The 26,797-nt window shown below is 44.9% G+C and overlaps 1 protein-coding gene across 2 annotated transcripts in view; it reads left to right on the plus strand.

The window, feature by feature from the left end:
• Nucleotides 1–26,797, plus strand: part of ACTR6 (actin related protein 6) — a 59,763-nt gene that overhangs the window by 21,543 nt on the left and 11,423 nt on the right. For both annotated transcript variants that reach the window (XM_085886530.1, XM_085886531.1), the window contains exons 6-9: nt 7,704–7,760; nt 16,026–16,124; nt 19,039–19,117; nt 19,206–19,377. In XM_085886530.1, the coding sequence (XP_085742656.1) occupies nt 7,704–7,760; nt 16,026–16,124; nt 19,039–19,117; nt 19,206–19,377 (407 nt within the window). The remainder of the gene's footprint in view (nt 1–7,703; nt 7,761–16,025; nt 16,125–19,038; nt 19,118–19,205; nt 19,378–26,797) is intronic.

The following is a 26,797-nucleotide window of genomic DNA, read 5'->3' on the forward strand; positions in this document are numbered from 1 at the left end:
AAAAACATAAGGGCAATACCCCTGGGTGCTCACCTGGTGGCGGCCGGACAAGATAACCGGGGAACCACTGGGTGGCGTGGATGACCCACAAAATATGTAATCGAGAAGAAAGTAAATATCTGGAATTTTTTTTCTTTGCCTTTTCTTCCCCTCAGGGAGGGGGCATGGGCTTGGTTAAAAACACACATCTTCCACACAACCCCCTTAACAAGACCCCCACCATCAGCACTCCGTACACAATCACCCATCAATACTGAAACTACCGAGAAGTCTGATCAACATCCCTATACCTCTCTATCTCCATAACTTCCAGATACCTATCTAAACTTATCTACTTTTTCTGTATCCACTGCCTTTCTCGGGAGACCATTCCATGTATTAACTACTCTCTGAGTGAAAGTCCCCTGTCTTACCACCGTCTTAACTCTCCTCCTCTTTACTCTCAGGCAATGGCCCCTGGTCCTATCACTGTCCACTCTGTTGAATAATTCATCTGCACTTATTTTATCTCCACCTTTGATTATCTTAAACATCTCCATCATATCTCCTCGTAACCGCCTCCTTTCTCGTGAATAAAGCCGTCTCCTTCAGCCGCTCCTCATAGCTGAGTCTAGCTCGGCCCAGAATCAATCTAGTAGCCCTGCGCTGAACCTTCTCTATGGCATCGATGGCTTTCCTGAGTTGTGGTGACCAAAACTGCACACACTATTCTAGATGTGGCCCTCACTAAACTCCTGTACAATGTTAACACCTCCTCTTTTGATTTATAATTTATCCCCTTCCGAATGTAACCAACAACCCGATTTACTTTACCTATAGCTGCCTGTCACTGTGCTACCTGCTTACCTCCCGTATCTATTGCCACCTCCAGATCCTTCTCCTGTGTGACACGCTCCAAAATTACCCCTTGCATCCTGTAATCTCTAATTTCATGGTTCTTTCCCATCCCCAACACTTTACACTTGCTCAGGTTAAATTCCATCTGCCAATCTTTTTCCCAATCTGTGCAAGTATCAATACTTTCCTGAATCTGATCACCACCCCCTTTGCTATCCACCTTACCTCCAAGCTTTGTCTCATCCGCAAATTTGGAAAGTTTACTCTTCACCCCGCTGTCCAAATTGTTGATGTAAATAATGAATAGTAATGGTCCGAGTACTGATCCCTGAGGTACCTGATCGCTACTTACAGTCTCCCAGCAAGACATCCTCCCACTCACAGCCACTCTTCACTTCCTACCACGAAGCAAGTTTGCAATCCAATTAGCTACCTGACCAGACACTCCACAAGCCCTCACTTTGGCTAACAACTTCCAATGTGGTACCTTATCAAATGCCTTCTTCAAGTCTCGATATACTATGTCCACTGCCTTTCCCTCATCCACCCAATCAGACACGGCTTCATAGAAATCTAAAAGATTTGGTAAACCCATGCAGTGACTACCTTTAATTAGTTTGTATTTGTCTAAATGGTTCCTCATCCGGTCTTTAATTAATGTCTCCAACACCTTCCCCACAACTGAAGTCAAACTAACAGGTCTAAAGTTTCTCAATTCTTCTCTGGATCCTTTCTTAAATAATGGTGTCACATTTGCTACTCTTCAATCCTCCAGTACCTGTCCTGACTCCAGTGAGCTATTGAAAATATCCGTTAACATCTCGCTTTCCTGCACAGCCACCTCCCTCAATACTCTTGGGTGCACATTATCTGGACCCGGAGCCTCATCTACTCTTAGATTACCTAACTGTTCCTTTACTTCCTCCACTCCAACAATGGATCTTCTGTAAAAGCCCTTCCTCACCTTGATAGATACTCTCAGCTATTGGCAATTCTCCTGACTTCTTGGGTAAAAGTTGAAGAAAAATACCTGTTTAAGAAGCCTGCCATCTCACTTTCATCACGAACCACTCTCCCGGTGCTAATTCCTCAATGGGCCCACACTGGTCCTAACCTTTTCGTTCCCCCTGATATACTTAAAGAAAGCCTTGCTATTATGTTTAATATTCTTAGCCATGTCCTCGTACTCTCTTTTGGCTTGCTGAGTTATTTTCTTCACTTGCCTGTTTACTTCGATAGTGATATATATCTAACTCCAGTCCTGTTATTTTAAACCTAATAAATGCCTTTTGCTTCTCCTTTTATAGTATTCCTTATCTCACTGCTCAACCACCTTGATGTCTGTCTGTTTCTAGTTTTACACCTCATTGGAATGTACTTGATCTGCACTCGACACATTTGCTCCTTGAAGGTTTCCCATTTCTCTGATGCTGATTGTCCTGTTGTTGGAGTCACCCAATCTACATCACCCAATTCTCTCCTCATACCCTCAAAGTTTGCCTTCCTGAAATCTAATAGCCTCACCCTACTATCCTGAACTCTAACCCTCAACAGAATCTTTGCGCACACAATGTTATGGTCACTTGCTCTGAAATGCTCCCCAACCTCTGCTTCCTCCACCATATTGGGATCGTTACTTAAAAGGAGGTCTAACGCTGCACTCCCCCTCGTGGGCTTATCTACAAACTGGGTTAAAAAGCAATCCTGGACTAAAACTAGGAAATCCTCACCTACTCTGCCCTTTCCCTGTTGCTGGACCCAATCTATCCCTGGCAAGTTAAAATCCCCCATAATCAATACTCTTCCCTGACCACGTGCCCTTTTGAATTCTTCATGTTCTCCTCCTCCTTCTTCTTCCTTCACATCCGGAGCCCTAAAAAAGCATCCTTCCAGTATCTTACTGTTTTACAATCTCGAATCTCTACTGATACAGAATCCTCGACATTTATTCCTTCCTGAATGTCACCCCTTTCTCTCAATGCAATGCTGTCCTTTACCCAGATTGCTACTCATCCTCCTCCAACTTCTGTTGTCATGAAGTTTCATTGAAATTGTTTGTGTGGTTTCAGAGAAGAAAACAAACACACATTTTGGGGAGCATCCCTCCCTGTAAAACCCCTTAAACTCCAATATATATATATATATTTATATATATATATATTTATATATATATATATATATATATATATATATATATATAAAAATATATATATATATATATATATATATATATATATTGTTACGAATTCTGGCCCGCCCGGCGTGCGAGCGGCCGCGTACCTCTAACGGCAGCCGCGTCGCCCACCGGACAGACAATTCAGTCGTGACCCTCCTTGGAACTACCGCCAGGAGCTAGTCACTGGTGGGGGTTTAACCTCACCACGATCGTGCCAATTGCCCACCCGCGCAGGATAGGGTTGCTCACCAAATTCGACCTACTGAAGTACCTGCGCAAGTAGTCCACCGGGCGATCGTACCTCGCGCAGTTCGGCCTAGGACACGAACCGCTTAAGCGGTTCGTTCCATGCTACAGTGATAACCGAGTGGTGTTATCGCCGACCTCGAAGGATGTGATTCTGTTTACCGGGCGTTCAAAACCCACTACTCATTCCACGATTCAAGATGGCACTTTCACAAGGGAAATGGACGCAACGAACGGGATACGTTTCACACAAGGACATTTATTCATACAGCACACATATTCATAAGCAAGCCAGTCATGCAATATATACGCAAGAAATAGAAAACAAAAGCGATACGACCGACTATAAGCAAGGATCAATTTACTTGCACAATTACTTACACAGTTTCTACTTGGCAGGACACGGCGCCACAGCATGCATACAAAAACAACAGGAAAACCATCCCCATAGGCACGGAGGTAGACGGGGTCCGCGGACCTTTATGGCACGGGACCTGGAGGACCGAACGGGTCCCATGAGACCGAAGGGTCTTACCCGCGCCCTCGTGATGCGACGGTGGGCAGGTCACGACGTCGACTCCCCACGGCCTTGCGTAGCCGCGCCTGACCTCGTGCCCCTGGCGTGGTCAGCGAGCTCTCTCCGGCGTCGCTGCTGGTGCTTCCACGACCCACGACCAAACAAGTAAAAGACTGAAGGGCAGAAGGGGCTTCAGGACCAGAGAGAAGCCCAAAACGAAGAGTCCAAACGAAGAGGTCCAAACGAAGGGAGAAGAGAAGCCCAAGGGGTGACCAGTGCCACGAGACCAAGAACGAACGAGCCAGCATGAACCGAGAAGAGACCCCCGAGCCTCGCGTCTGTTCGACTTTTGTAAAGCGGGGCTCCGCCCTTTGCCCCGCCCCGTTTCTGGCTCCACCTCCCTTCTGGAAGCTTCCCAAAAAGGGGCGTGCTCTCTCGCTCCCCCCTCCCCGTGCCGTGCGGGGGACGAGGAAAGTCAGTTTTGGCTTGGGGCCAGGGAATTATTCCCCCAAAATCAGACCCCTCCTTCACATGACCTTTGACTCCCGCTCGGATCGCACCTCCCCCACACCAAGCGCGGGAAAGAACAGGTGGGAGAATCAGGTGGGGAAAAAAAACCCACAGGCCTCACAAGTGCTTTTGTCCAGCCAATCCTTCTCGGACAGTTTTCGACGCGGAAACCGTCGTACCGTGGTCCGTGAAGGATGGCGTTCGTAAGCGGGCGTAGTGGAGAAGATGGTGGTGATTGTTGTGGGGGTGGTGTGAGCATGGTTGGCATTGTGGCGTAGTTGTTGGTGGCGGTTGTTTGTGTGGAGGTTTGTTGTAATGGTGGCTGAGACGTGGTTGGTTCAAAATAACGATAGATAACGAAAAACGGCTATCTCAAAGAGTCGCAGCCCGGTGAACACTAAGGATCCCCTTTAAACAACGGTGGGGACCTATCTGCACATAAACTTAGCGTCATAACTGATCTAAGGACCCTTTATGGTGTATTGCGAATTTCCACAGCCGTAACAATATATAATATATATATTTAATGCCATGAACAATCTTTGGTACATATGTGGTGAAGAACGTGGTGGTAATGTTTCATCGAAATCCGATGTGTAGTTTCAGAGAAGTTGAAAGTATTTGTGGACAGACGGATGGACTGATGGACGACGCGGCATCCCATTCCATAAGCTCCCTGGAACTGCGTTCCAGGTGAGCTAAAAACAGGGGTATTCGGCTCCTGTCTGTCTTTCTGTCCGTCTGTCCATTACGCTATCCCCTCCAACACCGTTGTGCAGAAATTCACCAAACTTGGTGGTTATGATCACCACATTGCAAGAACGTGCAAGAGCTGTGTCATTTTTGGCCATGCCCCCAAGGGTGGGGTCAAAAGGTCAAATGCCAGAAAAATGCAACTACGTGAACATTTTTAAACATTTAAAAATGAAACTTCGTACCTGTAATCAACATTGGGGGAAGCATGAAATATGAAACAATTTGGGTTTGGTTCATGTCCCAGGGAGTGGGGGGACTTGTGGCCACAAGGCTCAAAATGGGGGGGGAAAAAAATTTAACTCAAAAATTTGATCTTCAGTCATTCCTGGTGGAACTGTTTGCCATCCTTCAACTTTACTTTGGGGTGGGAAGTGTGGGGACTTGTGCTGGAGTGCCATTGACTTGGCTCTCGTTATACTCTGTCTGGCAGTCAAACAAAATTGAAAATCATTTCAAACAGGAAACTTACTGTTTTTTACGGACTTCACAAAGGACACAAACACCAGGCACTAACAACTAATGCAACGTGTTAAATAATGTGGCGGTAAACTTTCATTTTTGTTTTCTTCGCCGACCTTTTGAAGTCTTTATGTCAATTGAATGATATACTTGAACACGACAACACAAATCACCTTTTTGGCACTTTAAAAAAAAAAAAAAAACGTTCCGTTTTGCTGTACTTGAGGAACAAAATATTGCGGTAATTTACGTCATCTTGACCAATCAAATTTGTCAGTTGCAGACCCTGCCCATGTCCGTTGTTTTCTCAACACTGCGTGGGGTAAGGTGTTCTATGAACTCTGGTTGTTTCTGCTTGTGCGCTCCAATCTGAGTTGACTGCAGTTGTAAGCTGTCTCATTTTTTTGCGGTTTGGCTTGTGCTGTTTCTCTACGTTACAGTATTGCACCGTGGCTGTATTCTTGCTGTGCGGTTGTGGCTTGGAATTTGTTGCATCATATCGCTATTCTGTTCCAGTGTCAGACCTGCCGGCGTTGCCGTCTATCTGAAGGTGTCACGAGTCACGACGGCGGCCATTGCTCCCCTCAGTCAGTTGTACGTTTCTGTCAAGGTCTATTGAGGGATCCTTCTGATTGGAAAAGAGAGACATGGCGAAGGCCAGCACTCAGTGGCCAATTCAAAGGATGTGTTTTATCATCTCAAGGTTGGCTCACCGCCTTGGGAAGCAAAGTGACGCCAACATTTTGGGTGTTATCCATTGATCGGAGCAAAATAGGTGCTGTCCTCTCCATTACAATGGCCACTCAAACATGTTACGGAGCGAACCTTGATGCACACTCTTTGACCAAGTTTCACTGTTGTAGGATCATTCCTTCTTGATCAGTGGGAAACCTTTTTGACTCCTTTGTTTTCCCCAGTTACCCTTCATTACATCCGCCACTGAAGGTGAAGGAGGTGATGTTTTCACCCCTTTCTGTCTGTCTGTTTGTTAATTGCCGGAATCCTTCGGATTTCGGCAATTATGTTGGTCGGTTGTGTGTGTCATTCTGTGTGTCTGTCTGTGTGTTTGTTTACCCTGTAGCAGCCACATCGTTTCAGCGGTCATATCCAAACTGGGTACAGATGTCGGCCATGGTCCAACTTAGACACTTGTCGTTTTTGGTGAATCTAGGTTAAAGGTCAAGGTCAAGGTCACCAAAAAACCGAAATTCTTATTTGTGCAATAACGGCCGCTAAAATGGTCGTATTGACTTCAAACCAAATCCAAAATGTGCATCTTCCAATACTGCATCCAACCATATGTCGCATTGGGGGTGTCACACCAACACCCTTCTTAGAGGTCGGGGGTCAAATGTCAGGGGGGTCGGGTCAAAACTTTCAAATTGCGATAAAAGCGCCATTTCTAGTCCGATTGACTTCCAACTTATGATCATGACCAAACTAAGTGCTATAACCCATTAAACAGTTGCACTATCGACTTAAACGAAGCAAATTGATTTCCAGGTTTTTGTTTTTTCAGAGATCACGGAGATGTGACAAAGTCATTCCGGCAATTCCCTTGCTCAACGAGCAATTTCATTTGTTTGTTTGTTTGTGTGCAGGATATCTCAAAGTTGGGGACGGATCCGGATGAAATTTTGTGGACAGGTTCGGTGCGTGACAAGGACGAACCGATTAGATTTTGGTGGAGATCTGCATCCGACTGATATATATTTTTTTGAAATGATTCTTCACCGTTGAGAGATTGGGCCAAAAACGATACATAGCACGATATCTCAAAAATGTATTTGGCCCGATATGTTCTCGTGGGATCAGGCCTTACGTGGCGGAGGAGTGCGCCCTACCGAGTGCCCTTCTAGTTTTTATATTTATTTTCCTACATTCACCTCCCAATATATTTTCTTTCTTTATTTCTTTTTTTTTTTTCCTTCCTACCCTCAGGTCGATGATTGTATTTGGCTTTTCATTGCACTGATAACTTGTAACATCTTTCAGAGTCCAATCTGCGGCCGTCATCGGTGAAAGCTTAATTGAGCTCCACGGTTAACTGTCTCCACTTTTGATCTCAAGTGACGAAACTGACTCTCTTTTTTAAATGCCTTTAAACCTTATTTACTTATTTATTTTTTTGGAAGTTCTGAAGTGTACTTTCCATTAAGGAGGATGTTTTGGCAGTTCTCCCTGTCTTTTCTCAATTTGCAGATTGAATGTCGGCGGAAAACTTCTGAGCAACCACTTGAAAGAAATCATCTCGTACAGGTATTGAAAACGTGTCGCCAATGAGGCAGAAGTTTGTTTGTTTATTTAATTTTCGGTTTATAACGAATACCAAGTTGCTGCTGTGTATGTGTTGTTTTGTGGACCATTTATTTTGGGAAGAAGAGTTGGGAATTTTTTTCATTTTTATAAACCTGGAAATGTTCGTTAAATGTAATTTTGATCGAGTAAAACTCTCTGGGATGTTACCTTCGTCTGAGGATCTCAGGTGGTTATTATGGTTCCTGGAGGGAGGAGTTAAATGTTTCGCCTCGGTGTCCATTGTCCCACTTTTTGAAGAACAATTTTTCTCTTAGTTTTTTTTTCTTTTCTTTCAAATCGATGAAAATGCTGTCGTAGCTCTTTGGATCTGAATCGTTCAAACGTTGAGACCGTAGTGAGGGATTCCTTTTGGCGTGGTTGGATACGATTAAAATCTGTGCTCTCGTCAGGGTGGAGCAGTCCGTTTAATTCAGCCTTGGAATATGAAGATAAATACGCTCCTTAATCTTCCCGACATATCGTGCGCGTAGTCGTTCCTTCCCCGGCAGCATCAGTTGCCATTTTAGGTTCACACTCTGGAATGAACAATAACAATCTTTTTAGTTTTATTTTATTATTTTTAACTCTACGTGTATGCATTTTGTAATAATTAATTTTGCTATTTATGTGTTCTTCATTAATGTGTGTGTGTGTGTGTGTGCCGTCCGGTGGACGTTAAGCTGGACGTCCCGTCACGCACTCTCCTCGATGTTGTGTCGAGCCTGGGTTTGAATCTCGGTCCACATCCTTGTTTTCTCCATGTCACCCTCAAAGTTATTTTGTCACTCTTTCATGCTCTTGGTTGTTTTCTCCTCTTTCTGCTATTCTTTTCATTTTTCGTGTGTACCCATTCAGTGTTGCAGCTCTTCCACGAGTCTCAATGCTGTTTGGGGGAGAGGGTGGTTGACGAGGAGGGGCGAGAGGGGTTGGGGAGGGGTTGCTATATGTTGCCAGTTTGTTAAGGAGTGACTGTATAGTGTTGTGACTAGGCGTTTTGTTGTTTATGGGAATGATTTGTGGCAATTTTCGAGTTACGAACAAAGCTCAAGAACGTAACCTGTTCATAAGTCGGGGCTGCCTGTATTATGTTGAGGTTGTGGTGGGTTCTTGTATTTAAAAATATAAAAGTTCTGGTGTGTGTATGTATGTATATATATGTATATGTATGTATGTATATATATATATATATATATATATATTGTTACGTGCAGGGGGTCAGGTGAGAAGACCACCGGGGGGGGGGGGGGGAGAAGCTATCTCGGGTTCCCACCAGACTCGCTGGAATTACAAGCCGTCGCACACGGATTATTCCGTGACACGGCGGGTCGCTAACCGACCGTGAATGCCAATAACTCAACCACATGACTTAGGGTCCTCCGTCTCGCACTCTAGTTTATCCGGTTACCTAAAAAAATAATCACATGATCAAATTACCAGGGGACACGCCCTCGGTACACCCTGTCCGAACCGGATCACTGTACCAGATTAGATGCAGCCAAGCGACACTGCCAAGAACGTACCGGTTAAAAGGAACGGATCGTTGGGAATAAAGTCCCGGCGAGGCAAGGATACGGACCATGCTGGATCAATGAAGGAGAAGACAAAAACGAGCTGGGAACATTTCTCCAAATAATTTATTACAGGCAGGTGAAGAAAGATATGTGGCGCAGTGAATAGAGTTTATTGTTGTCTGGAAGCAGGCAAGAAATGTGAGAGGTGCGACAATAATACAAGCAACTTACAAAAGCAGACACAGAGCAGAGTTATCCCGATATAATTCTTGTACACTCTTAACTTAAACAAGGACGGGTGCCATCTCTCTCTCTCTCTCTCTCTCTCTCTCTCTCTCTCACACACACACACACACACACACACACACACACACACACACACACACACACACACACACACACACACACACACACACACACACACACACACACACACACACACACACACACACACACACACACACACACACACACACACACACACACACACACACCCGATGAAGAGGAGATGAAGCTTACGGTCTCTTAATATCTTGCACGATTGCCCAATTGCGCTTCCAGTACGTTTTGGGTGTGTGCTCCGCTGGGTGATACGTCCCTGACAATTGGCATGTTGTCTCCCGCTTTGTGGCACTTCGAGCAGCTAAGCGTCGATCCAGAGAAATGGGGCACGACCGACAGGCATGAAGGAAGGACTTTGGGCAGAGTCGAAAGCCAGTGGGTGGAGGAAGGCGGAGTTCGGAGCAGTGGGTGGAGGAAGGCGGAGTTCGGAGCAATGGGTGGAGGACGGCGGGGTCCAGAGCAGTGGGTGGAGGAAGGTGGGGTCCAGAGCAGTGGGTGGAGGAAGGTGGGGTCCGGAGCAGTGGGTGGAGGAAGGCGGACAGGATCAGGTGGGTGGATGGAGTTAGCGATGAGGTGGCGAAGAAGGCGGGGCCAGCAGCGAGGAATACTGAGCAGGAAAAGACGATGACCGACAGCCCCGCGACCCATCCTGTTAGAGACCACGTTATGCGGGCGGGGGTGATGACCCGAAGCGATGTCACTCGAATCGGGTGCTCTGATTGGGCTGCGGCCAGCACACGGCCTGGCCGCCATGACCGGAAGCGGCTCCACTTTACTTCCGGCCAGATGGTTCCAAGCTGCGGAGTTGTCTCGCTCCGAGCATCGTGACACGAATCGCCCTGCACCGAACTGACAGGCCACCCACGGCGACCGGCGGTCAGTGCCGGTCAATGCGCTGCCTGTCTGTAAGCCATGCAGCCTGAGCCGCACAGCGCTTCTGCCAGGCTGCAGTCCCGCCGGGCGGAGAGGCGAGAGGACGCTCGCCGTCCATGGGAGACACCCATGGCGATCAGCGAAGAACGACGGTAAGATGCTACAGTAAATCCATGCAGACCCGAACAAGATGTGGGTTATTCATGACCTGCTCTGTGTGCGATAATAAATTAACCCAGGACTGCAAGTGGGTCCGCCACCCTTTAGCATGCGGTGATTTATCAAAAGCGGCGGTGTGTGCGGCGCCAGCCCCGAGCTGTGTCAGGAATTGAGGGAAAAGATTGGATATAATTATTAGATGTTGGTTTGGATTGAAAAAGAAGATGGATATAATTATATTAGCCTCAGAAATGAGTTGAAAAGAGTGCGCCGCGTGTGTACTGTAATTTGTTAGCATTTGGTGGGTTGTTCCTTCTATTTCCTCGGCATGGCATTCCTGCAGTGCGCTGTGTGTTTTTACAGGTGGGTGTCCGAGCAGAGTGCCTGATGGCCTCGCGAGGACCCCTTCTCACAGCGAAGGGCACGCGGCTGCGTTTTTTACATATGGGGGCCCGAGCGGGAGTGCCTGCCGGCCACATAAGGACTCATTGCTTGGATTTATCTCAGGAATCGCGAAAAAAGAATAGGAATGAGTTCAGAGATTTAATCAGACCGAACTATGAGATTTATACAACGCACTTGTCTCGCTTGACCCATCAGACAAGAAGGAAGCGACTATCTGTACGTACATTAATTAAATAACTGTCTGGGGACCACTGTATGTTGTCTGCCATTGGTGTTGGAGGGATGCAGTTTCCTGAACCACAACAATATATTGTTGTGGATCCGGGGTGGCGGGATTCTCACCTGAGTCTTGGCGCCACCCTCACCACCGCCGTCTCCGGGGTTTATAACGCCGGCTGGCTCGGCACAGGCCTCGGGTCACACGTCTTCAATCGCAATACCAACGTAATCCTGGACCTTACCAGTTGGGGAAATAGAACCCCGGTTACAGACTGGTTTTGTCAGATGCCGAGCGTTTTCTGCCAGTCTGTAACCATTTTGGTTTTATATACCAATCGAACGGATCGTTCCTCGACGTGACACAAATTAATCCTAGCGGCAACTTCATCCGAATCAACCAGATTTATTGGGGAACCTCGGGGAATACAACACAAGCAAAACATTCACGACAATGTTTTTATTAACAATATTTAACCTGTTCTTAACTAGGGAACTACGGATTACAGGTTTTGAGGGGGTCCCTACCGAGATATGCCTTAAACCACATGCAGACAAGACAGATGGACAGCATGCAGACAAGACAGACAGACAGCATGCATGCAAGACAGAGTACTTGGTGATGTTTCATGGACGAGAGGAAAGTGTCAAAAGCACGAATGTCGCGCGTAACAAGCGGATGTCCACGGATTCGAGCCCCCAGCTCGAACACGCCACGTGGCAAGGTGGCGGCGCCGTACTCTTTCTTCTCAAGGCACCGCGTGCGCACGCCCTCCTCAGCGCGTTCTGGCCCCACGCAATGTCGACGGCACAAGACCGTTAGATCGACGATGGGTTTCAGCTGATTTCTCTCAAGGTCCAGCATACAAATCCAGGCCTGGCCTGTTCACCAGACAAGGCCAAATCGAGGTGCCGGGCTCTGGCAGGCTGGGTCCATGGGATTCCAAGACGTCGTCGAGCCATGAGGTGAGTAGGGACCGTCAGAGGCTCCGTCGTTTTCTCTCTTGCCTTTCCGCCTCGAAGCCCGACTTCTCAACTCCGTCCTCTCAGTTTCTTTCTCTGCAGAATCACCTTTTCTTTCCTTTTCTACGCTCGCCTCAAAGCTGACTGCCGTTTCTCTCACGGCAGAATAACCTCTGTCCTCTCAGTTTCTTACCACTTTTTTCCTTTCCTTCTCGCCTCGAAGCATGAGCACGCCTCAAAACCGACTGTTTCCACAAACTGAACCATTCCACAAGGTCCTCGTTCGCTCGCTCAAAGCCACTCGCTCCTCCCCCCCTACGAAGCCGACAAACTCTTCCCCTTAGCTCCACCTCCCTCTCCAGGCCACTCCCCCTCAGCCGACTGGGCGGGGCTTATCGTCCGGAGAGGGGAAGGAAGAAGAGGGAGCCCTCGGCACACCACCACGGTATGAACAATAAAACATGCGTCCTACATCTCTCGACACACATGTAACGTCCATTTTACCAAACAACCTAGCTAAACATGCATTTCATGGGGGATCTGAGCTCATCCTATATTTAGTAGCCTGCTAATGGCCATTTCCGTAACTATATATATATATATATCTTCTTCTTCTTCTTTCTCTTTCGGCTGCTCCCGTTAGGGGTCGCCACAGCGGATCATCCGTATGATCCGCATCGTGATTTAGCACATGTTTTACGCCGGATGCCCTTCCTGACGCAACCCTGGTCACCTCTTACGACACAGGGATATGGTACACCTATTTTAACCGGGGTATACACCGGCCCAGTATATTGGTACTCATTTCGCCGACCTCGGAAGGATGACAGGCTGAGTCAACCCCCTGGTGTATTAATTCAGTGGCCCAACGGGGCTTGAACTCAGGACCTCTTGGATCCCAAGCCGCTGCCCTAACCACTGTGCCAACACCAGGATATATATATATATATATATATATATATATATATATATATATATATATATATATATATATATATATATATATATATATATATATATATATATATATATATATATATATATATATATATATATATATATATATATATATATATATATATATATATATATATATATATATATATATATATACATATATATATATATATATATATATATATATATATATATATATATATATACATATATATATATACATATATATATATATATACATATATATATATATATATATATATATATATATATATATATATATATATATATATATATATATATCACACACGAATGGACAAAAGTTCCTGTGCATCATTTACCCTGATTATTAATTAAAACAAACATCACGTTGTTTGATGAGATAAATATTTAGTGTTTGATAAACATGAAATTGACATGAGAATGTAAACACGTGTGCAATACTTGTGACGAGAGGTGCAGTCAAAAGTCAGTTAATAGCTCAGTATCTGGCGTGACCACCATTTGCATCGACACGCTTTGCACCGGTGCCTCATTGAGGACACAGGATGGTTGAAGAAAGCTTGAGGTATATCATTCCAGATCCGTGCCAAGGTCTGTCGCAGTTGGGCCAATGTCGCCAGCTGGTTTTGTAGACTGTGCAATCGTCGTTCCATTTCATCCCACACATCTTCTATGGGAGAAAGATCAGGTGAAACAGGTGGACGTGGAAGTGCGGGAATGTTTTGTTGTGTGATGAAGTCTGTGACCACTCGTGCGACGTGAGGACACGCATTATCCTGTTGAAGCGTGACGTGACGTCAACGAACCTGCAGGAACGGGAGTACGTGAGGACGGAGAACTTCGTCACGGTACTGAATACCTGTCAAATTGCCATTAATGACCTCCAGCTGGGTTCCGTGATGTGGGGTGATGCCTCCCCCATACCATCATGCTTCCACCGCCGAACGTTGCACAACACATGCGTCGGCGTAACGTTCTCCTTCCCATCAATAAACACGACAATGGCCATCACTACTGTCAATGTGGAACCTCGACTCATCTGTAAAGAGGCGGCAGCCCAATCTTGTCTCATGACCCTTCAGACGTTGTCTACGTAAAGCGAGGCATGCATGTCAATGACTTGGCAACAATATCGGCCAAACTGCCGGTCATCATGGTCGAATGTTATGCTTGCGTAACCGATTCCTGAGAGTTCTGGCACTGGTCGCAAGCCAGGGATGCGGCGAGCTGTCAAACTTGCTGTCTGGAACTGATTTCTTAGGTGCACCAACCGGATATGGTTATCGTGCTGACGTGCGGTTCGACGTGGTCGCCCATAATGTGGACAGTCTGTAATGTTGCCAGTTTGTTAACGTCTACAGAGTGACTGTATGGCGTTGCGGCTCAGCGTTTTGTTGTTTATGGGAACGATTTGTGGCATTCCTGTCTCAAGCATGCCAATAGCACGTCGACATTTAGTTTTGGAATGCCGCGGCATCACGTTTTATGTTTGATGTTTAGACGTCGATAAAAAATATTTCTCACAGCTGGGATGGTTCACCGAATCGTGCTGTGTTGCAATTTGCTCAATACCACGCGTAGCACTGTCACGTGACTCGGTGCACGTGCACGGCAATTCGTGCATGCAGTGCACAGTATGCAAGTGCAAGTTCCGGATATTCGAGGGTAAACTGGGGAACATGTCAAGGCAGATGTTGGCTGACCATTATATTGCTCGGGTACATGTCAGTATAATTTTGTTTTAATGCTGCAAAGGAACTTTTTTCCGTTAGTATACTGTATATGGCTTCCTCTCGAGGTGGAAGTGTGCAGGGCGGCCGTGCCCCAACACGCATCTTGCTTGACGAGCCGTTCCAAGCCGTATGGCCCGAATCCCTCCAAGTCTATCGCCAAGGCTATGACCTTGTTGAGATCATATCTGTTGAGCGTGGTCCTCGCCGCGACGTCGCTGCATCGGAACCGGTCCGACCTGTGAGAATAGTGGAATTGAGTGTGGTCGTGGCGGGAGGATGCTGTTGCGACAACCGAGGCCCCGGAGGAAGAGCAGCCGAGCAGGTGGAGCTCACGGCGCTCGGAGTATGCTCGCCATTGAGACAAACGAGGTGCTCAGGGTGCTGGAGTGGGACGCACTCGGTCTCGTGTCGGTGTGCGGTGGTTTACCGTCCCTGGTTCTGGGTGCCTGTGACTTCATTTTTCTGTCTGCAAATATGGAGCAACATCTTTCTCTCCTCGGGACGACAAAACACAAGGGTTGTCTGTGCTCTATCCTCTAAATGCTCAACGTCAAGCGAGGTCGGACGTAACTTAGTGGACAGGTTGGGTGTGTGACGAGGACAAATCGATTAGATTTTGGTGACTATCCGCATGTGAGAATTTATCAAGTGATTCTTCAACATTAAGAGATGGGGCCAAAAACGATGTATAGCATGATATCTCAAAAAAGTTATGAACGAGTAATGACAAAATTTGGTGGACGAGTTGGACAGGTGACGATCACAAGCCGATTCGATTTTGGTTCTGGTGCGGATGCAGATCTGGCCTATCGGTGGGATAAACCAAAAACTGTTCCGCCTGGCGGAGGTATACGCTTTACCGAGTGCCATGCTAGTTTTATGTCTGCTATCATTCAGCCGTTGTAGGATTCAAACTGCCGACCTCTCGGATTCATAGCCGGTGCACGACGCCGCTGTTGTTGCCAAAATGAAAATGATCTAAAAGGACGGAATGGCTTTTTGACTTTCTGCAGTTCTCGTGTTCGTTGCCTTGAAATTGATCCGTTGTTCCCTTTTTAATCTAGGCAACTTCACGTCATGGATGAGACGTATGTGATCAATCAGGTGAAGGAAGACGTGTGTTATGTGTCACAGCAGTTCTACAAAGACATGAAAGTTGCTCAGTGAGTATGTTCTAACATTTTCCCCTTTTTCTCTTGTGGGTTGAATCACTTCCCTGAGCCGGTCCTTTCCGTACCCGCCCTTCAATCCTTCAAAAGGGCAGCCCGTGGCGTGTCCGGATTAGTCGCACGCACACACACACACACACACACACACACACACACACACACACACACACACACACACACACACACACACACACACACACACACACACACACACACACACACACACACACACACACACACACACACACACACACACACACACACACACACACACACACACATACACATACACACACACACTTGCCATACGCACTTCTCTACTCTCCATAACCTGTCTGTTTATTCTTTGTCTGCCTGTTCCCTTCAGCTCTATCATTTGGTTGTCCGTCTTCCACCTGTGATTTAAGCTCTTCCATGAACCTCGTTACCTTTTTCCACAAAAAATATAATATAGCATCGTATGGAATTTGATTGCAGCTTCACATGAAAGTGTTTTTCCAGGTCTTGTATCTATTAACTTCGTTTCGGTTTCCCTCCTGATTGTGATCTGAATTGCTCGTGCTTTTCGGGCAAGTAATCGACAGCAAGAGCCACCATGTGCAGAACGTACCGGAACATTTAAACAAACAGACAGTCAGGCGCCTTGCTTGATGAGCCGTTCCAAGCCGTTCTCCTCCCAAACCCCAGAGTATTCGTCCGGGTATGCTCACCTCCGTTGCAAGCGTGGAGAAGATGCGTTGACCTTTCGTCGAAGCAAAATGAAGATGACCCGCTCTGGGTAAAGCAGATGTGTTATGGATCGTGAGATCGCACCGTTGGATAAATTTTGCTGTTTGAACACAACGAAGTGTGTTGGCCCACTGAGCTGGACCCTCTGTTTGTTGAGCTTCTGGCCTGGAAGGTATAGAATCTCGCTAAAGATCGCCAAAGCCCGACTAATTATCCAGACGTTGAGGAAAATCCCTCATTAGATTACTATTCGCTGACACTTCCTACTTTAGGCCTCAAACAAAGTTAAGTGTCTCGTGTGTTGGAGAATTGGTATTACTAGTACGTGGCCGTACGTGCAAAAAAAACAAAAACTTTCAAACCACGTGCCAGAAACAACAACCACACAGGCCGTTCCTTCGTTCTCGCGTGCCCCTACGTGCAAAAAACAAACAAACAAACAAAAAAAAAAACCAATACTTTCAAACTGCGTGCCAGAAACAACCACACAGGCCGTTCCTTCGCTCTCGCATGCGTGGCCATACGTGCAAACCAAAAAATAAACCAATGTCACCCGCAGGGTGACCCGTATCTTGCCAAAAGGTGACCACGTGTGACTTCTTTAAGGTCACACTGGAGGTGAACAGAGCTGCTATCCACCAGGAGCGACTCCTTGAGGAATATCTGCCTACGAGAGATTCCGATGAGAATCGTTCTACAGAGTAACCATGAAAAATATTCGTTTGCCTCATAACGTCACCAAATGACATCATAATGTCTCAAGCTTGACATATCTAGAAAGCACTCATCGAGGTGTTCAATTTGAGGTACTACACGATATGGTTCCGAAAACTTGAAAATTTGACCTTGGGGTCTAATATGTTTGACCTTAGGCACTAACCATGAAGGTCAAGGCCAATCGCCACCAAAAATTAATCAGCCGAGCGCCAGACTATGAACTATATTCCCATGAAGTTTGAAGACGATCCGATCAAAATTACTCAAAAAATAAGGGTTTCGTTGACTCCCCTGATTTGCGACAGTGATGTTGACCTTTGACCTTGACCTTCAAAATTTTATGTGCTGAAAGGGACCTCTATAGGCCTCTGATATGCGAAGTTACAAAAATTTCCAATGATAACTGTGCTCTGCAGAATTTTTTATACGTGATTACAGACAAAAAACAAACAAACAAAAAAAAACATACAAGCTGACTAACATGTCTTGCAAAAACTTCGTTTTGGCAAGATAAAAAAAAACTATCAAACAACCACACAGGCCGTTCCTTCGCTCTCGTAAACGACGACTGGATTGGGGCATTGTGTTTATCGGTAAATGCGCATAAGAAATCAAGAAATTATTAGAATACAGTGAGTCATCATTATCCGGAAGTCCAGACGTTGTAACCCGTAATGGGAAACGCGGCTGAGGATCTCTTCCCCAATGGCCACGCCTATGCAGCAACGTGTATTGTCATTGGTAACTAAATGGCGCCCTTTCCCCATCGGCCACGCCGACGCAGCAATGTGTCCTGTCATTGGTTTGGTAAATAAATGGCCATAACTTGGGAAGCACTTGTCCGATTAATATCAAACCTTGAAAAGGCACATACTCAGGTCCCCAACAATATACCTGGCAAGTTTCAATTAGATTGGACCAGTGGTTGTCGAGAAACAGCGGACACACACACACACACACACACACACACACACACACACACACACACACACACACACACACACACACACACACACACACACACACACACTGCTGGAATTATAGAGAGATTATAGTTTTCCATTCTATGGCCGTTGGAATTCGTCTCACCTCTACAGAAAGTCAACATAATTTTCAGGGTTGCTGCTGAGACACTTGGGGTTGGGGGAGGGGGGGAGGGAGGAGGGAGGAAGGGTGATGTAGCCTTCTCTGCTATGATGTCGATTTATAAATTGCCTCGGTATCAAATCTCGGGAGCATAGTGAGAGGCACCTTGCATCACGTGGTAGACTGTAACGAATTTCTCCGCTTTCCGGTTAATTGTCAACGAGCTTCGTTGATTATTGAGAATTTAAATATTTTATTTTACAGGGCAATCCAAGAATATCCTGATCAAGGGAAATTTATGTTGGGATTTCTGATAACCACCACAAGCATTATTTGGAGCTAATACAGGTATACTTGGCACCTTTACCCACCGTAGGCTCAAAGGAGAGGAGAACACTATTTTAACAGATTACGTGTTGCCAGATTTCAGTACAATAAGAAAGGGCTATTGCAAGGTAAGGAAAACTAGAAACAATTTAACGTCTTGTTCTTTTGACTTGTTGTTGTTTTTTTGTGATCCTCTGCATATATAACGCGTTTCAGGAACGCAAAGACATGATATGGAGTGGAAAATATCCGAGTGGAGAACAAGTACTCCGTCTTTCAAACGAGCGATTTGCAGTTCCTGAGATCATGTTCCACCCGTCGGACATTGGGATTCAGGAAATGGGAATTCCTGAAGCCATTCGATGTGCCGTGGAGTCGCTGACGCCAGGTTGGAACTCGTTTAGCCCATGCTAGCCCTCACACATCTTTCTCCTTGTGGTATTTCTAGCGAAGCTTCCTTTTATCGTTATTCCAGACGATCCTTGTTCTAGTCCTCAACTCCCCACCCCACCACCCTTTACAAACAAACTTCAAGCCATCAACTTCCCTCTTCTCCCAAACCCCAAGTCCTCCCCTCCCCCTCCCTCTCCCAACCCTAAGGCCTCAATCCCTCCCCACTTCAAGCCTTCAAACCCCCTCCTGATCCCCTGACTAATCCCAACCTTGTCCTCGCCGCCTCACCCTCCTCCCACTCAAAAAAGCAAATGGGCATTTCCCATTTCACATCGAAACACCGGAATATTTAATGCCATCGCCGACTTCACAGAAACCTGGCACGGTCGCCTGTCCAACTCTCAACCCCGTGAGATTATGCGGAAAACCTGTGGCGCTGCAACTCTCAAGTACCATGAGCAGCCTAACTGTGCCAATAAACGACCCAAAACCAATTGCAGGTATACCTCGATTTACGTCTCGGATGTGTTCATGAAAACACATCGAGCCTGGTGTTGGCGTAGTGGTTAGGGTAGCGGCTTGGGATCCAAAAGGTCCTGAGTTCAAGCCTCGTTGGCTGCTGAATTGATACACCAGGGGGTTGACTCAGCCTGTCATCCTTCCGAGGTCGGCGAAATGAGTACCAGTATACTGGGCCGGTGTATACCCCGGTTAAAATAGGTGTACCATATCCCTGTGTCATAAGAGGCGACCAGGGTTGCGTCAGGAAGGGAATCCGGTGAAAAACCTGTGCCAAATCATAATGCGGATCATACGGATGGTCCCCTGTGGCGACTCCTAAAGGGAGCAGCCGAAAAAAGATGTGTTCATGAAAACTACGACTTAAATCCAATCTGGTTTTTTATCTATCCAAAACGAAGTTTTTGCAAGATATGTTAGTCAGCTTGTATGTTTTTTTTTTGTTTGTTTGTTTGTCTGTAATCACGAATAAAAAATTCTGCAGAGCACAGTTATCATTGGAAATTTTTGTAACCGCATATCAGAGGCCTATAGAGGTCCCTTTCAGTGCACAAAATTTTGAAGGTCAAGGTCAAAGGTCAAGGTCACTGTCGCAAATCAGGGGAGTCGACGAAACCCTTATTTTTTGAGTAATTTTGATCGGATCGTCTTCAAACTTCATGGGAATATAGTTCATGGTCTGGCGCTCAGCTGATTATTTTTTGGTGGCGATTGGCCTTGACCTTCATGGTTAGCGCCTAAGGTCAAACATATTTGACCCCAAGGTCAAATTTTCAAATTTTCGGAACCATATCGTGTAGTACCTCAAATTGAACACCTCGATGAGTGCTTTCTGGATATGTCAAGCTTGAGACATTATGACGTCATTTGGTGACGTTATGAGGCAAACGCATATTTTTCATGGTTACTCTGTAGAACGATTCTCATCGGAATCTCTCGTAGGCAGATATTCCTCAAGGAGTCGCTCCTGGTGGATAGCAGCTCTGTTCACCTCAGTGTGACCTTAAAGAAGTCACACGTGGTCACCCTGCGGGTGACATTGGTTTATTTTTTTTTGTTTCCCCCAATAAATAAAAAAATTACGGTGATGAAGTAAGGGGAGGGACGTCGTAATTTTCACCGACGATATTGCCTTTTTGGCTTAAACAGAGATAATTTAAACACTCAATGTAACACACATTTTGACAGTAACAAATTGAAATGAAATATTTTATTAAAGTACAATGGAGTAAAATATGCTGTGGTAGTGGTCGAGAAAGGGGGCAGAGAGTTTGAGTGAGAGTGAGTTGTGATTAGATGAAGGATAGCCTGGTGTTGGCGTAGTGGTTAGGGTGGCGACTTGGGATCCAAAAGGTCTTGAGTTCAAGCCCCGTCGGCCGCTGAATTAATACACCAGGGGGTTCACTCAGCCTGTCATCCTTCCGAGGTCGGTGAAATGAGTACAACTTCCAGTGTGTGTACTGGTAGAGGGGCACTACATCAGCGACACAGTCGCGCTTCAAGAAATGATAGCTACCCTGGCAGGTAAGCTGCCAAACGACCACCACCAGATGAAGGATGGAAGGCTTGCTACTCGTAGTTCAGGCAGGGATTTGTAATGTGTCTCCGGACACGTCCGGGCGGGAGTTTGTATCCGAACGTGTCCAGATGGGAGTTTGGCTTCTGATGGGTCCGAGCAGTGTTTATCTCCAGATGCGTCTGGCGGTTTTTTGGCTCCAGATGTGGCCATGCAAGGTTTGCCTCCGGGTGGTATGGTAGAAAATTGATTTCAGACATTATTTTGTTTCCATCTTCACTGTTATTCGATGCAGAATCTAATTCGTCCCCTGTTATTCTAATTAACGCTCCACGACACGTCTGTCTTCCCTTCGTCTCACCTCTTGCTGCCTTCCCCCCCCCCCCCCTTTGTCTCTCTCTTTCTCTCTATCTCTCTATCTTTCTCTTTCTCTTTCTATCTTTTTCTCGTTCTCTTTCTATCTTTTTCTCTTTCTCTTTCTCTTTCTCTCTCTCTCTCTCTCTCTCTCTCTCTCTCTCTCTCTCTCTCTCTCTCTCTCTCTCTCTCTCTCTCTCTCTCTCTCTCTCTCTCTCTCTCTCTCTCTCTACCTCTCTCTCTCTCTTTCTCTTTCTCTTTCTCTTTCTCTTTCTCTTTCTCTTTCTCTTTCTCTTTCTCTTTCTCTTTCTCTTTCTCTTTCTCTTTCTCTTTCTCTTTCTCTTTCTCTTTCTCTTTCTCTTTCTCTTTCTCTTTCTCTTTCTCTTTCTCTTTCTCTTTCTCTGTTTCTTTCTCTTTCTCTTTCTCTTTCTCTTTCTCTTTCTCTTTCTCTTTCTCTTTCTCTTTCTCTTTCTCTGTCTCTGTCTCTGTCTCTGTCTCTGTCTCTGTCTCTGTCTCTGTCTCTGTCTCTGTCTCTGTCTCTGTCTCTGTCTCTGTCTTCGAAGATGGATGGAGGTGACTGTTTTCACCCCTTTCTGTTTGTTACTTATGAAATCTAAAGATTTCGTAAGTATATTGATGACTTCCGTTTCTGTTTGTTTGTTTGTTTGTTTGTTAGTTTGTTTGTTTGTTTGTAGGCACGATAACTCGAGAACGGAAGAAGCTACCAATGTCAAATTACACCACGTGATTCAGGAGGCTGATGGCTAGTGCTGATTAGATTTTGGACGAAATCGATCAAAGGTCAAGGTCACAGTGAGGTCAAATTTCTGATGGTTTGGTACAGATAACTCGAGAACGGAAGAAGCTACGAATGTCAAATTACACCACGTGATTCAGGAGCGTGGTGGCTCGTGCTGATTATATTTTGGTCACAGTGAGGTCAAACATCCAAAACATTCGATTTTTGATGGTTTGGTACAGAATCATCGTAGAAACTTCTGGTTTGCGTCGCGACCTTCTCGAGAGACAGCTTTTATTAGACAAGGTCAGAGGTCAAGTTAACGATTTCGTAAGTACCAGTCTATGACTGCTTGTTTGTTTGTTTGTTTGTTTGTTTGTGAACAGTATTACGGAAAAACTCCTCGACGGATTTCGACGAAACTTGGTGGGGGGGTTAGGTATGGTCCAAGGATCATGCCATGAAATTTTGGACTTGGCCCCCCCCAAAAAAAATTGTTACCCCACCCCCCCAAAAAAATAGAGAATTTTTTTTTTTTGCATTTCTACAGGTTTTAAGTGATTTCCAACCCCCCCCCCCAAAAAAAATTGTTACCCCCTCTAAAAAAATTGAGAAAAATTTTTTTTTTTGCATTTTTACATGTTTTAAGTGATTTCCCACCCCCCAAAAAAATTTTCCCCCCAAAAATAGAGAAAATTTTTTTTGCATTTCTACAGGTTTTAAGTGATTTCCAACCCCCCAAAAAAAATTGTAAGAGAATTTTTTTTTTTTGCATTTCTACATGTTTTAAGCGATTTCCAACCCCCCAAAAAATTGTAAGAGAAAATTTTTTTTTTTTGCATTTCTACATGTTTTAAGTGATTTCCACCCCCCCAAAAAAAATTGTAAGAGAAATTTTTTTTTTTGCATTTCTACATGTTTTAAGTGATTTCCAACCCCCCCAAAAAATTGTTACCCCCTCTAAAAAAAATTGAGAAAAAATTTTTTTTTTTGCATTTTTACATGTTTTAAGTGATTTCCAACCCCCCCCAAAAAAATTCCCCCCCCCCCAAAAATAAAGAAATTTTTTTTTGCATTTCTGCATGTTTTAAGTGATTTCCAACCCCCTCCCCAAAAAATTGTTAGAGAAAAAAAAAATTTTGCAACTTTTTTTCAACAAAATTTCGATTTTTTTTTTTTTTTTTTTTTTTTTTTTTGCATTTCTACATGTTTTAGGTGATTTCCAACCCCCCCCCCCCCAAAAAAAATGTTGGAGAAAACAACTATAACTGTCAGCACTGTTGAGATCATATTTAATGAAAAAGATATAAGGTTCACTTGAGTGACCTAGCAGTGTTGGCGGCGCGGGTTTTGCACTTTCCCGAGTGCTCCCCCTCAAGTCTCTCTCTCTCTCTCTCTCTCTCTCTCTCTCTCTCTCTCTCTCTCTCTCTCTCTCTCTCTCTCTCTCTCTCTCTCTCTCTCTCTCTCCATCTCTCCATCTCTCCATCTCTCCATCTCTCCATCTCTCCATCTCTCCATCTCTCCATCTCTCCATCTCTCCATCTCTCCATCTCTCCATCTCTCCATCTCTCCATCTCTCCATCTCTCCATCTCTCCATCTCTCCATCTCTCCATCTCTCCATCTCTCCATCTCTCCATCTCTCCATCCCTTTATCTCCCTTTATCTCCCTTTATCTCCCTTTATCTCCCTTTATCTCCCTTTATCTCCCTTTATCTCCCTTTATCTCCCTTTATCTCCCTTTATCTCCCTTTATCTCCCTTTATCTCCCTTTATCTCCCTTTATCTCCCTTTATCTCCCTTTATCTCCCTTTATCTCCCTTTATCTCCCTTTATCTCCCTTTATCTCCCTTTATCTCCCTTTATCTCCCTTTATCTCCCTTTATCTCCCTTTATCTCCCTTTATCTCCCTTTATCTCCCTTTATCTCCCTTTATCTCCCTTTATCTCCCTTTATCTCCCTTTATCTCCCTTTATCTCCCTTTATCTCCCTTTATCTCCCTTTATCTCCCTTTATCTCCCTTTATCTCCCTTTATCTCCCTTTATCTCCCTTTATCTCCCTTTATCTCCCTTTATCTCCCTTTATCTCCCTTTATCTCCCTTTATCTCCCTTTATCTCCCTTTATCTCCCTTTATCTCCCTTTATCTCCCTTTATCTCCCTTTATCTCCCTTTATCTCCCTTTATCTCCCTTTATCTCCCTTTATCTCCCTTTATCTCCCTTTATCTCCCTTTATCTCCCTTTATCTCCCTTTATCTCCCTTTATCTCCCTTTATCTCCCTTTATCTCCCTTTATCTCCCTTTATCTCCCTTTATCTCCCTTTATCTCCCTTTATCTCCCTTTATCTCCCTTTATCTCCCTTTATCTCCCTTTATCTCCCTTTATCTCCCTTTATCTCCCTTTATCTCCCTTTATCTCCCTTTATCTCCCTTTATCTCCCTTTATCTCCCTTTATCTCCCTTTATCTCCCTTTATCTCCCTTTATCTCCCTTTATCTCCCTTTATCTCCCTTTATCTCCCTTTATCTCCCTTTATCTCCCTTTATCTCCCTTTATCTCCCTTTATCTCCCTTTATCTCCCTTTATCTCCCTTTATCTCCCTTTATCTCCCTTTATCTCCCTTTATCTCCCTTTATCTCCCTTTATCTCCCTTTATCTCCCTTTATCTCCCTTTATCTCCCTTTATCTCCCTTTATCTGCCTTTATCTCCCTTTATCTCCCTTTATCTCCCTTTATCTCCCTTTATCTCCCTTTATCTCCCTTTATCTCCCTTTATCTCCCTTTATCTCCCTTTATCTCCCTTTATCTCCCTTTATCTCCCTTTATCTCCTTTATCTCCCTTTATCTCCCTTTATCTCCCTTTATCTCCCTTTATCTCCCTTTATCTCCCTTTATCTCCCTTTATCTCCCTTTATCTCCCTTTATCTCCCTTTATCTCCCTTTATCTCCCTTTATCTCCCTTTATCTCCCTTTATCTCCCTTTATCTCCCTTTATCTCCCTTTATCTCCCTTTATCTCCCTTTATCTCCCTTTATCTCCCTTTATCTCCTTTATCTCCCTTTATCTCCCTTTATCTCCCTTTATCTCCCTTTATCTCCCTTTATCTCCCTTTATCTCCCTTTATCTCCCTTTATCTCCCTTTATCTCCCTTTATCTCCCTTTATCTCCCTTTATCTCCCTTTATCTCCCTTTATCTCCCTTTATCTCCCTTTATCTCCCTTTATCTCCCTTTATTTCCCTTTATCTCCCTTTATCTCCCTTTATCTCCCTTTATCTCCCTTTATCTCCCTTTATCTCCCTTTATCTCCCTTTATCTCCCTTTATCTCCCTTTATCTCCCTTTATCTCCCTTTATCTCCCTTTATCTCCCTTTATCTCCCTTTATCTCCCTTTATCTCCCTTTATCTCCCTTTATCTCCCTTTATCTGCCTTTATCTCCCTTTATCTGCCTTTATCTCCCTTTATCTCCCTTTATCTCCCTTTATCTCCCTTTATCTCCCTTTATCTCCCTTTATCTCCCTTTATCTCCCTTTATCTCCCTTTATCTCCCTTTATCTCCCTTTATCTCCCTTTATCTCCCTTTATCTCCCTTTATCTCCCTTTATCTCCCTTTATCTCCCTTTATCTCCCTTTATCTCCCTTTATCTCCCTTTATCTCCCTTTATCTCCCTTTATCTCCCTTTATCTCCCTTTATCTCCCTTTATCTCCCTTTATCTCCCTTTATCTCCCTTTATCTCCCTTTATCTCCCTTTATCTCCCTTTATCTCCCTTTATCTCCCTCTATCTCCCTTTATCTCCCTTTATCTCCCTTTATCTCCCTTTATCTCCCTTTATCTCCCTTTATCTCCCTTTATCTCCCTTTATCTCCCTTTATGTCCCTTTATCTCCCTTTATCTCCCTTTATCTCCCTTTATCTCCCTTTATCTCCCTTTATCTCCCTTTATCTCCCTTTATCTCCTTTATCTCCCTTTATCTCCCTTTATCTCCCTTTATCTCCCTTTATCTCCCTTTATCTCCCTTTATCTCCCTTTATCTCCCTTTATCTCCCTTTATCTCCCTTTATCTCCCTTTATCTCCCTTTATCTCCCTTTATCTCCCTTTATCTCCCTTTATCTCCCTTTATCTCCCTTTATCTCCCTTTATCTCCCTTTATCTCCCTTTATCTCCCTTTATCTCCCTTTATCTCCCTTTATCTCCCTTTATCTCCCTTTATCTCCCTTTATCTCCCTTTATCTCCCTTTATCTCCCTTTATCTCCCTTTATCTCCCTTTATCTCCCTTTATCTCCCT

This window comes from Eptatretus burgeri, chromosome 6 (assembly GCF_056783735.1).
Source record: "Eptatretus burgeri isolate ZD-2024b chromosome 6, Ebu_testis_v1, whole genome shotgun sequence".
NCBI classification, from domain to species: Eukaryota; Metazoa; Chordata; class Myxini; order Myxiniformes; family Myxinidae; genus Eptatretus; species Eptatretus burgeri.